This window comes from Diplodia corticola (genome assembly GCF_001883845.1).
Source record: "Diplodia corticola strain CBS 112549 chromosome Unknown scaffold16, whole genome shotgun sequence".
Taxonomy (NCBI): Eukaryota; Fungi; Ascomycota; class Dothideomycetes; order Botryosphaeriales; family Botryosphaeriaceae; genus Diplodia; species Diplodia corticola.
In genome coordinates, this window is record NW_017971495.1 from 166,878 (window position 1) to 179,180 (window position 12,303).

The 12,303-nt window shown below is 56.2% G+C and overlaps 2 protein-coding genes across 2 annotated transcripts; one reads left to right on the forward strand and one right to left on the reverse strand.

The window, feature by feature from the left end:
- Window positions 1-4,089: 4,089 nt before the first annotated feature.
- Window positions 4,090-6,022, reverse strand: BKCO1_1600060 (uncharacterized protein; the record flags this gene model as incomplete). The annotated part of the gene is made up of 4 exons (XM_020271512.1): window positions 4,090-4,461; window positions 4,525-5,592; window positions 5,791-5,902; window positions 5,964-6,022. The coding sequence occupies 4 exons, from the start codon at window positions 6,020-6,022 to the stop codon at window positions 4,090-4,092; spliced, it is 1,611 nt and encodes a 536-aa protein (XP_020131774.1).
- A 1,243-nt stretch (window positions 6,023-7,265) lies between these two features.
- Window positions 7,266-8,740, forward strand: BKCO1_1600061 (hlh transcription factor; the record flags this gene model as incomplete). The annotated part of the gene is made up of 2 exons (XM_020271513.1): window positions 7,266-7,311; window positions 7,365-8,740. 2 exons carry the CDS (start codon window positions 7,266-7,268, stop codon window positions 8,738-8,740), a joined length of 1,422 nt encoding a protein of 473 aa, XP_020131775.1.
- Window positions 8,741-12,303: the final 3,563 nt, after the last annotated feature.

Here is a 12,303-nt window from a genome sequence, read left to right on the forward strand (position 1 = left end):
TGACACGTCACGGGCCGGGGGCACAGAGCGGTTGCGATGTCTGAATCGCCAAAGGCCGGTGTGGTGTCTGGTCTCTCTGGTGACGTCAGGCGGAAGCTGGCACGCGGGCCGGAAATAAGGCGTTCGTGAAGTGGAGCTCGGCGAGCAGCGAGGAGCGAAGCGCGAGGCGCGAGGCGCGAGGGTGGTGCGGCCATGGGCCCGGGACGCGTTGGGTGCGATGGGCGCGGCAGTGGCAGGCGCTCGCGACCGCCATGGCCATTTGCAAATCCCCATGCTCCTCGCAACGTTCCTGCACATTTGGACCCCGTCGGAGCTGGCCCCGCCCCGCCGTGCGCCCGCCGTGCGCCCGCCGTGCGCCCGCCGAAACGAGCAACTGCCCGATGCGGCATTGATGCGCTCTCTTGCTCTGTCGCCAGGCCTCACGAGAACATGCACTCCCCTGACCCGCGTTTATTTCCGCCCAACTTCCAACGTCGCACACGACTCGAAAGAATCGCTCAACCTCATCGCTCTGCTTGACGTCAACCGAGCCCTCACCCCTCGTCGCTTCCGCCGTCGCCTCGGCCTCGGCGCTTGCACTCCCGCGACCTCCGGATCATCTTACCTATTCTCCCCTTTCCCCCTCTCTCATCCACCCGGCAAACACTCACCATCTGAGCCTTGATGGCTCTCGCCGAGGCGTGCGCCTCTCCGAAGAGCGTGGGAAAACCTTATCCGGCCAGAGGATTCATTGCGGGTCGCTTCACCATCTCCATCACCCTCGTTTCTCTTCTCCAGCTTGTCAGCCCTTGCCGTTTCCTCTCGAATGCTCTATAGTATGTGATCCTGCTGTCTTGTGCTCCTTTGATCACTTCTGCCGTCTTGGTCATCATCGCCCATGACACGAACCCAAGAAAGAGCGTCGGAGGCTATCATGGCCGGATAGAGCTGCTGAAGAGCATGGGCCGAGAGAGAGAGAGAGAGAGAGAAAAGCCACAGCGGAGCCGGAGTGCAGGTGGTCGTAAGCCGTGAGTGTTGCCACTTGAGGCGGCTGACAGTTTCCTGGAGGCCTATCAAGAGGGCGTGCGATGGTTGCTGCTCTATGCGTTCCAGTCGCCGGTAAACCGCAGTCAAACGTCTGACGGTGCACTCGAACTCTAGATTGAACTGGGTTCCACAAATGTGTACGATTTGATAAGCCGTCCTCTGCTTGCGGTGGAAGAGTTACTGATCATCCACTGGTGACTTCATGTCTCTTCAAAACAGACATGACCTGCAGCGCCGCGCAGGGCCAGTGAAGATTGCACATTCCACCATTCGACCCTCCGAGCGGTCATGAACGCCGCTCAGCGTATCTGAAGCTTGCTCAATGATTCTCTCAAGACTTCCATGTCGCACGATATTGCGATCGAACCTGGCTTCTATGTACGCCTGGAAGCGGCTCCTGACATCTACCTCAAAGACTTGCTGAGGAGGTGAAAGGCATTCGTCATGCCAGTTTTCTCGATGACACTTGAAGAAATATTGGAACGCCGGAATCTTTGGCCTTCGATCCGCTTTGCATCCCCTGGAAACCAGAGAAAATGCCGCACGTTTCTGAGTCAAGCCCATTCTGTCTCGATACCGAAGTATGCCGCAGTCGCAGTCCTTCATTCGGAGCAACTTACCGATGGGTCTAGAGGCGACTGAGCGGAACCTTGGCGCCGTTCCACACAGACCTCCCTCTGTACCCGAGCGCCAGTGGGGTAATCCCCGAGCGCATTGTCTCGACTGACCAAGGGCTTAGACCCTTTGTGGGACATTAGGGTCTCGTCGCAGAGCCGCATGATTGTGAGCCAAAAGAACACCAGCGACCCGAATGCGAGCCGATCTTGGTACTCTCACGAGACACGAAGCTCGGGTGAGGCTTGTTGGTCCAGCAGGCATATTGAACCAAGTCATCTTGGACGTCTACAAGAATTCCCCTGTCAAGGATGGATTCTATCGATGGTGTGATGATAACCCGGTCTAAAGGAGCTCTTGCTAGGGGGTTATGCCAAGCTTTGCACAGATCCTCATATTCAAGGTTCTTGGGTCTCATGCACGACGTTGTATGATCTCACCGAGTCGGGTTGCTGACTCCCGCGGCAACACCACCCGGCTTTTTTCTGAAGCCACCTCAAAGGACTCCATTCACCTGCCTGTTTTACGGTCGTTGGCAGAACTGGGTCTTTTCTGCTCTGGAGGATTTATTATCGTACGTAAGACCCGGAAGGCCAGTGGAACTCTAAACTGGCATGTGGTGGTTCTGTCCTTCCTGAAGAAAGTTGCGAAACATCTCCGACAAGCCTTATAGAGAAAGTTTGGATACTAAGGTATTGAGTTCGTGTTTCGCAAGTGCAAGGCATCCAAACATAGAGCGCGGATGAGGCTTTTTGGTACGGACCTCCGTATCCCGTCTCCGACGACATTGATGATGAGGAAGTACTCGATCCAAGTGCCGCCAACGCCAGAGACCTCGTGCCTGATAACATTCTGCATATATCGGCTGAACGACCTTCTAAATAAAGCCATCAATGTCGACGCGAAGTGCTTGGCGAACTGGGTTGTGTTCGTGGATTTAAGCAACTGGAAGACATGGGAAGGTATGGTCAGAACAGTAGTGGATACGATTGGATTACGTGCATCGTAGCTAGTTAGTACCTCAGCGGCAACCACGGTAGGCTGCAGAATACTGTACCATAGTAAACGCCCGAAGACCAAACCTCGGCTATCCATGTACCTTGTCCCAATTTCCCTTGAGAGAAGCATGCACGTTGGAAGAGCATGCAGCCAATCCGATCGTTTCCAGTCAGCCAAAATGACTTCATCGATCAACCGACAGTCCTTCTAAAATTCACAAGTGTCGAGTCAATTTACCGTCGCTCGCTTTCCCCGCGTTTCGAGAAGATCGCCGTGCTGCAGCTAGCTTGATTTCCCCGCAGATTTTGTCATTGCCTTTTTACCATGTCTGCCGTTGTTACACCATCGGTAGCGCATTTCGTATTTAACCTCGCTAACAGATGGGTTTCTTGCACAGCCACGGAATCCAGTAACGCGTCAAGACGAGAGGTCGGCGGGCCGCATCGGCTTTATCAACGGCGGTTAGTATCAGAAACTCCTCTTCGGCCGCGTATACCCTTGTTCTCTATCGTTGTCGTTCTGCCGATCAGGCACTACTTTAGCGTCGTCCCACCTGGTCCTGGCCACCCTGCTCGTCACTGCACCGAAGGGCCAGAAGTTCCCCCTGAGTGAAGGGAGGAAAGACAAGTAGTATGCTTCGGTCACTATCGTTGCCACTCCATCCTGGATCTTGCCCCGACTACTTGATGCGCCCTGCAATCGGGAAAGTCGTGTCCACGTGCTTCCCGACCCGCCATTCTGCTGCTTCATCACATTGTTTCAACCAGTCGTCACCGACCTGGAGCAGTGGACAAAGTAGACACTTCCGCTTGACAGCTGGGTAACGATCCGTCCCCAGGTGGTGTGATGATCACGCCGCGTCTCGCTCCACGTCCTCCTGTCTCGTCGTCTGATCTCATCGGTCATGATACGCCAATCCAAATGTGGTAATTTTATAAGACATTTTTGGGTGCCTAAACCGACTAGGTAAAACCCCAGGCCCTTCATTTGTCGCCGCTTCTTTAGCTTTACCCGCTGCCCTACTTGGGCCCACGAATATCTATTTATACAATCTCGTCCCGTCACACATGTCGGTATATCATCACGTCTCGGTCGACAGCGGATGATGCCAGAAGCCGAAACGATATCCACCCCACCAACGAATATATCAACATCAAATATCCCATTTCCGTTGTTGCGCACACCGCGGACCCGACGAGTGTTGCGAAGCATTCATGCGTCCGCGTAGGGAGACTGCGCGGTTAATGTTCAGTCACACCAATCGAGTTTTCTTGTATTCTATAGACCGTTCACTGCTCGTGGAGAGTCCATTTCCAATGCGGTTGGTATGTACAACCATCTATATAAACCCCATGTGCATGCTCTCATCAAAGGGCTTACGGATTCCTCAAAACGCCTCCTTCCCTCGCACTTCGACTATACACATGACCATTGGAAAGTAACAGTTGACTATGCCTTGGTATTGACCACACTGCCCAGAAGCTTTCCGAACACACCCCTCACCCGTTCAGGGCGCTCCTGAGCAGCTGTGAGTATGACGGCAGCACTGAGAGCAAACGCCACATGTTCTCGCCATTGATTCTGCGCCATGAAGATGTCAGCACTGTACAGCAAACTGTTGCGAGGAAAGGGTTCGGCAAAGGCAATGGCAATGGCTTTGAATGCACTCACCGTCTTCAAGTATCTTCTCGGGAACCATACCGCTGCCGCCCTCGGAAGCACGAAGAACAAAATCTCCGTCCGCCTCTGTACCTTCTCGAAAAGCACGCTCCAGCCGCAGAGCAGACAGCCAGCCAGGACGCATAAGCCGCCATCCCACATCTGAGGCGTAATTGTCTTGGACGAAAAAATGCGAGGGCCCAAGCGTGTGCGAGCAAGACATACCCCGTAATAGAACAGGGAGACGAAAGCGCCGAGGAAGGCGGACGATCTGCTTCCATCCAGCAAGGCACGCACAAAGCCATCGGCCAGGGACCTTGTGGATCCGCCACCTTTCCGCACTCGTCTGATCAGGACAAGCAGTTGCAGAGGCATATACATGCGAGCAGCGAAAGACCAAGCTCGGACAAAGCGACTCCACGCGTGCCTCTCACAGCTCGGTCCGCAGCCCATGTGCACCATCTCGCACGGCACGGGGATTGTCTTTGCCGGATTGCCCCACTCCTCTGGCCATCCGTAATCGCGGCACATGCTACCAAGTAGAGGCTCTATCCCGGTTTCCCTTCCGTAAACGAATTTGCCATAACGTGCATGGCGCAAGGCAGTGACGAGGCGAGGATCCACTTGTGCGGCAGAAGAGATCCAATCGTTATACGCCTGCGGCAACCTATACGGAGTGTAGAACCACGCGTGCATTATCACGGCCGACGACAGTGCAAAGAGCAATGGTGTTGAAGACTTGGCGATATGACGGCCGGTGCGTGACTTGCTCTTCAGAAGGAGTGGGGCTATGATAATGTCAAGAGAGCGGGTCGCCGCAAAAAGGGTCAGATCCATAGTTCGGCCAGCTAGGGGCTCGGAGGAAATGCACACAGACGATGCGCCCATCGCCTTCGGGGACAGGGGAGGGACTGGAGAGCCAACTTTCGCCACGGCGGCGCGTGAGAGAGCATCTTCAGTCGTGGGAGTAGTGTAGTTTTCCGATTGATTTGATACCGCCGTCGTGGTAGGAGCGGAGGCTGTTCCGGTTGGGAGACGATAGTCCAAGGGTTGGCTAGGTTTAGAATTCAAGATCTCGAAGCTGATGCTGGCGGCAATAAGAGCCGCGGTGAACTTGACCAGTAGCTCCACGAAGGCTAAATTGACGTTGACATGGTGGCGGCGGAGCCACTTGGAAAGGGTTTGAGCGACAACCCGCAGCGGAACCTGGAAGTTGATAGAGCCACCGATCAGGACAGCGCAGAATGCTGGGAAGTGATTCCATGCTGCTGTTTGTTTCAGGGCCCGCCACGCCTAAAAGTGATGGTACGCGTCAGCTTGTCGAAGTGTGACCAAAGGGCATTAATATTGTCGAGATTGCAGGAAGGACTGATATTGCAGCCGTAGTAGCTGGAACCACAAGTGAGGTGACTTGTGGTTCAACACACGGCGCTAATCGAGATAGATAAAGTCTAATGCAGTCCGGAAAGGGCAACGAGTGGGCTCAATCACCTTGGCCAAAGAGGCGCTTGCAGTCGCTCTGCGGCGGAACAGGGCGATTCCAACGGCAACCAGACGCGGGCCAGCAATGGATGCGTATGCCAGAAGGTAGGCCTTTGCGATGCTAGACAAGGGGCTTAGCCCGGCTTCCACGGCGGGAGAGAAGATGGGGGGGGGGTGCTCACGGAGCGGCAATCTGATGGCCAGAGCGCCTCGGGCGGGCGATCAAGCTCTCCCCCACCATTCCGGAAGCGGCAGGCTGCGATGCGGGGGATGGGGAGCGGTGGTCAGAGCGAAAAGGATGCTTGTCAGGCTCTGGGGCGGGGCGTGCAGGTACGCGGGCTGCCCTGGCAGGGCGAGCGTCGCAAGCAGCCGAGGCTCGGGCAGCGGGCGGCCCCTCGTGGTGATTTCCGTTTCACGAGCCGACAGGGCTGACTTGTGCTCGATGGGGATGCACGACCGCGGACGACATGAGGTCAGCTGGGGGAGGTGCGGAGGGCCTGCGGAGGGCATGCGGAGGGCGGGCGAGCCCGGGCCGTGTCGAGCCTCGGCGGCGGCGGGCAGCCACGACGACGGGCAGCTGGCTGGAGCAGCTCGAGGAAGCGAGATTGACCGGTGCACGATCGGCAGCACCAGAGCGTGGAGGGCGAAACGGCGGGTCTGCTCCTGAGGGCTGCATGCGGCGCAATGGCGGCTTGTTGCGCAGCGTTGGGCGGGCGGCGGTGCCTGGCGGCGGGGCAGGAGCTGTGTGTCGTCGCGGCGTCGCGGGTGGTGACGGCGCGGGCTGAAGTGGTGGCCACGACTGGGCCCGGTGCGTGCAGGCTGCATGCGCAGGGAGCCGCTCTTCTGCACGCTGGGTGCTGGAGCGCTGGGTGCTGGAGTGCTGGCTGGATGGCCGTGGGCACGGACGGGCCGGGCTCTAGTCGACTGCAGCCCATTTGCATGTGATCGGCCGCGAGCTACGCTTGCAGGCGCGCCTCTCCGTTGGGGATGACAAGCTGCATTATTGATGAAGACCATGCGCGCCTCCTCTCGCTCCTCGTCGACCGCGCCGTCCCCGCCTTGCCTGGAGCCTGCCCGTCGCCCCAGGCCCTGCCGCCGCTGTCACGCCTAGTGCCCAGAGCCCAGAGCTTCGCACGACCTGCCGGCCCATGCGCCCTTGCCCTCCGCCTTCACCAACACCCTAGCTTCCACCGACCGCCAGATACACGCCCACGGACACGCCCACGGACACGCCCACGGACGCGCCCCTCGCGAAGCCCTCAGCCGCGCGCCTGCTGCCCCTGCGGTCCCGTCACTGCCCTCGCAGACGTCACCCTCTCCCCCGCTGCCTGTCCAGACCATGGTCCAGGGTCTCCGCCTGCCCACCTCTACCACGGCGCGCTGCTAGCCTGCTGCCCGCCCCGCATCGACCGACGTCCAAGAAGCGCGCTTCTCCCGGACCCATGTTGGCCGTAGAGCGTCCGGCGCCAGCCAGTCTTTTCGGAATGAGCTCGCACCACCCGCCGGCGAAGGACGAAAACCCATTCGGATGTGCGTGTCGTCTGATCTGTGCCTGCTGCCTGAGCTGACCCCGACCTGAGCAGACACCTTCAACACCGATGACATCGACCATGCCGCCGCCGAGGAGAACGTCACCGCCGCCGGCCCGCCCTTGCTGAGCGAGGACCAATGCTCTCACCTGCAGAGCTTCTTCGACCATGGGCCCTTCAACACCTTCACAAACAACTTCACCTTCAGCGACGCCGACCTGCACGCTTCCAATGACCTCGCGCACGCCTTCAACTATGACATCTTTGCCGAGCCGCCCCCCAACTTCCACGGCACCATCAACGACGCCACCCAGCCCAGCAGCATATTTGGCGGCCTGGACCGGCCCATGGCCGCAGCCTACGCCGTGCCATCCCACAACGATGCGAGAGGAGGAGCTTCCGATGAAGTCATTGGCGCTGCGAATGCTCTCCTCTCCGGCGCGCAGCCGCAGGGTGATCCCACGTATGCTGAGAAGGAATGGGGCAACTACATGGGCCTGCCGAGCCCTCCGGCATCCGCGGCTTTTACCTCTGCATCAGACCAACGCAACTTGACCGCACTGGCGACCGCCAATCATGACACCAAGGCCGCAGCCCCGAGCTTCTTTGATCCGCACACCTTTGCGAGCCTGGGGGCGTCTTCCTCGGGCGCTTCGCGGCCACAGCCCGATGCCAACTTTGGAACCGACACGTCCTTCAGCGGGGGCGTGTACACGGCTCCATCAAAGACCGACACCGAGGGGACCGCTTGGGGCCGCATGTTACAAGACATGCGGGGGGGACTGCGTCTGTCGGAGAGTGGTCCGAATACTCGCCCGCCTACACAACCGAGCAGCCCAACACTATCAACGCGGCCTTCGTTTGACTTCGCAACATACGGCCAGGGCGCTCACCAAGTGAAACAGCAGCCGAGTAGCCCAAAGCATACCATCTACTCCCTTGGAATCATTCCAATTGAACCAACACCCGCCGCGTCTGATGACGAGTCCGCATCAGACGGCGACATCAGTCCTGGCGGTAGACCCGTCAAACGACGCCGCACCATCAACGAGAGGGGGCTCCCAGCCCGCCCAAAGTTGAGCGAAGTTTCACTTCCTTCAGCTTCGTCGCAGCGGTCGTCCTCGTTCAGCGGGGCTGCACGCCCGCGAAAGCAGAGGGATTCCACTGTCGACACCCCAGCGAAGAAGCGAGCTGCTTCCAAGCAGCCTCGAGAGAATCTGACCGAGGAACAGAAGCGCAGCAATCACATCCAGAGCGAACAAAAACGGCGTAACCTCATCAAGCAGGGTTTTGATGAAATGAACGAGCTTGTTCCTGCCCTGAGGGCTGGCGGCTTCAGCAAGAGCAGCACTCTCCTGGAAGGCGCAAAGTTCCTCGAAGACCTCATCGTTGGTAATCAAATCCTGCGACGGGCGCTTGGAGAGGTTTGAGTTGAAGGTTGATGTAAGCTCGGTGGCCCGGTACGGGGCCTGTATCCGAGCCTGCCACAATGAAGGTATTCAACACCCATCCATGGAAACCCACAACGCTGTAATGGACATCAATCAAGCCATCGGCCGGAGTGGATCAGCATGGGCAATCTCCTAGAAGAAGCGAGTCGCCCTGCCAATGACCAACGAGCTCCGCTACCTCTGGGACGACGACACGGAAACTACTATCGGCAGGCTATATCATGCAGACCCCACTCTATTCGATAAGCTATTCATCAAACGAAAAATAATGACAAGTGCGCTGCACTTCAGTAAAAAAAAAAAGCTTCTGGAAAATGACGATGGCGACTCCCTGGCCGCTCGTGGGCTGGATTCGACTCGCACAGCTGTGATTCAAGAGACAATCGGATCGCCTGAGATGTGCGTAGCACGGATCGAGCGCCGGTCTCTTCATGGACGCCTTGGGTGGAGTCATGCTCTTGGATATATTCATTCACGTTCGTTGGTAGGAAGGTTGCAAGGAGGTCCGGTCGAGCATCCCCTCTCCTGATAACTGGAAAAAGTAGTAATAGCAGGGCGGGTAAGGCGTCCTGCATTCGATTCACTTTGTCAATAATTCCATCCGCTCCTTGATAGGAAGGAGTCAAAATCGAGCGACCGCTGGATCGGACCATTATAGGATAGTAATCAACTCAAACAAGGGTCGTTTTGGCCACTCAGAGGCCATCAGCATAACGATATTCCCATCGATCCCGAACAATAGACAAACTTTCACATCATTCAAAGAGATGAATCCATGGGTGGCTGACGGTCAAAGACGCCCTCCAAATAACCCGAAGACTTGGTCGTGCGGTGGTGTGACATCATGGGGTAGGACTGGATGCCCGGCGAGCAGTAATCAACCAGATCCTTTGAGATGGCTGCACACTGCAAGAGCTGCTGGGTGCGATAAAAAAAAAAAGAAAACAGGCAAGGAATTCTCGTGTCCAAGCCGCCCGAACGCGTGGCTTGGGCTCTAGTTTATGTCTCGCGTCTGCAAACGTCAAGAGACGAGATGCGGAACTCGCGCGCATCGCCCCAACCAAAACCAAAGGAAACAGCGTAAGACCAAAATTAGACGGCGAGGCGATTGGGCGCAGCGGGGACGAGCCAAGAACGCCACAGGCGGCGCCGCACGGGTGAAGAGCGGGTAGGTGTAGATAGATACGGATAGGCTTGCTGGAAGGAACTAGGCTTCCCTACGAACGATGCGGTGCCCCGCCGATGATGGGAGCGGCGTTTTGTCTGCTTGTTGGAGGCACTACTCGATGACTGACGGGACCATCGGAAGGAGCGGGAGAGGAGGGGGGAGAGGGGAAGATGGGGAGAGGGCGCAGCTAGAAAGACCCACTTGGATGACAGAAGGCGCGAAGACAACTAGGTTAGTGTTGGGGAGGTAACAAGCTGTTTCAGCTTTCCCGTTGGGCGTTTGGGAAGGGCCGAAGATAACGCACGGCTGATGGCGGCATGGAGCCGGTCGGGATAGTGCGCATCATTGCATCTTTCGTGGCTGATGTTGCAGATATACATACTCGGATGATCATCAACCTTTGCCACTACTGCGCCGGGGCTTCGCAATGCTGCGATTGTGTTCCGAAGGGCTGTGGTCCCCCATCGTCTTGGCAGGGATCCTGGTAGCAGGCTAGCTGATAGCGCATGCGAGCATTTGACTCTGCATGGCGGATCTGCGGACATGCGCGATGGGCGGGAAGCGAGATGCTCTGGGTACAGTCTTGCCCAATCTCTCCGGCGGTGGCCGTGTGGCATGTTCCCGGGCCACTGTGTCGGAGCAGAGGGGAGGTTGGTGGAATCACAGTCGCGTTAGATCAGGTCCGGATCAGAGCAGTTTTCGCGGGAATTACTGGATTCGGCAGGCCGGATCCGCGCGCGGGAGATCGCCGGATCGTCGGCAGGCTATCCCGCATGTCAAACAGTCACTGCAACTTTATCATGTCTGACAGATGTCCCGGTACTGAAACGTTTCTCTTGGAGGCTTCTCGGTATTGTGCCGACTTCGGCCAAGAGCAGGAGGAAAGCCTTCTCGAAGGCGGCAATGTTTTCAAGTTGACACCTGTCAACATGGACGAAATTCGGATCGCTCCGAATAAAGGTAATTGGACTCAGTCTTCACCGACCTCGTTTTCATTGCCGATGCCGTCTACAACGAGCGGCTCCAATTCATCGAGGAAAATGACTGCGACATCTTCTTCGAGGATGCATATCAACACTGCTAGAAGGACACGGAAGACTTCTCGTCATGCCGACACTCCACAAACAATGAACTACGACGAAATCCACCACTGTTGCTTGTATCATGTGGACGAGTGGCTAGAGCGGAAGACGACGATCCGCCAGAAGAAGCACAACCGGCTCGAGTGTCTTGACTTGATCAAAATCCCGGAACGGTTCAGCAACGTAGAAAACTGCTTACGACAGCGAGGCAGATCATAGCACAGATGGTGATTACTACGCGGATTGCGACGATGATAGCGACAGCGACGGAGACTGATGCCAGAGAGGCGATCAGCAGTATCGATGTCAAGTTCAACGACCCTTGCCAACCTTCCTCATCTCCTTTTTGTCAGAACTTGCAAAAAACCGACTCGTCAACCCGGATGGATACTTCTGCTAATCACCAAAAAAAAGAAGAGAAAATTCTTGAGATAACCGTTTCATTGGATCAATTGAAGGGCTCCCCCAGCCAAATTTCGTTACGAATGGTTGGAGGTCAGTATACTGCGATCATGCAACCTCTCGGCTGTTACAGCCGGTGGTAGTGGTGCTTGAGAACTTTAGGCATATACTTAAGTGATGGTGTGGTGGGGGCAATAGGTGCCATCGGCGGTGAATTCACTTGTCCTTCAGCCTGCAATACGTGCGTCCATAACACGAAAGTGGAATCAGTTCTCTTTATTCCTCACCCACTTGCTGGTCTATTGCTTTTACCGCCTTGCCCATAGCCGAAACCTACCATCACCCTCAGAATAGTCACTGTAGACATAAGACGATACCGCATGACCATGTGTCACGCATAGCACTCAAAGCTGAGATTTGGTGAGGACTAAAGGAAAAGACATTTCCTAGATACGGACTCGCCGCCAACCTAGCTGCACGGCTACGTTCACAATCGAGAAGTATTGGCGTACTAGGTGAGTGTTCTCATGGAATGCATTCGCTTTTTTTCGTACCCTTTCTGCGAGGGCACGTGCTAAAAACCATCCAGCAATGTGGTGGAAAGCGCCTGGGAGATATGTACAGGTATACAACCAAAAAAAAAGAAAAAAATAGTAAACTCCGATAGTCGCCCACGTAAAAATACTGAATATACCCCAAGAGCCTCATTCCAACTTTCGCGTCTCTGCTTCCGCGGTTGGGTTTTGTGCTTTTCTCTTCAAGCGGTCTATCGGCAAGCCATTAAGCCATCGCATGCTTTTCTTTGTTCCCTTTGAGCTCCCTTTTTTCCGTTTCCCGTAATTGCGTTACTTGATTTTGGTGAGACGGAGTTGTTGTCTGTCAGTGGAATT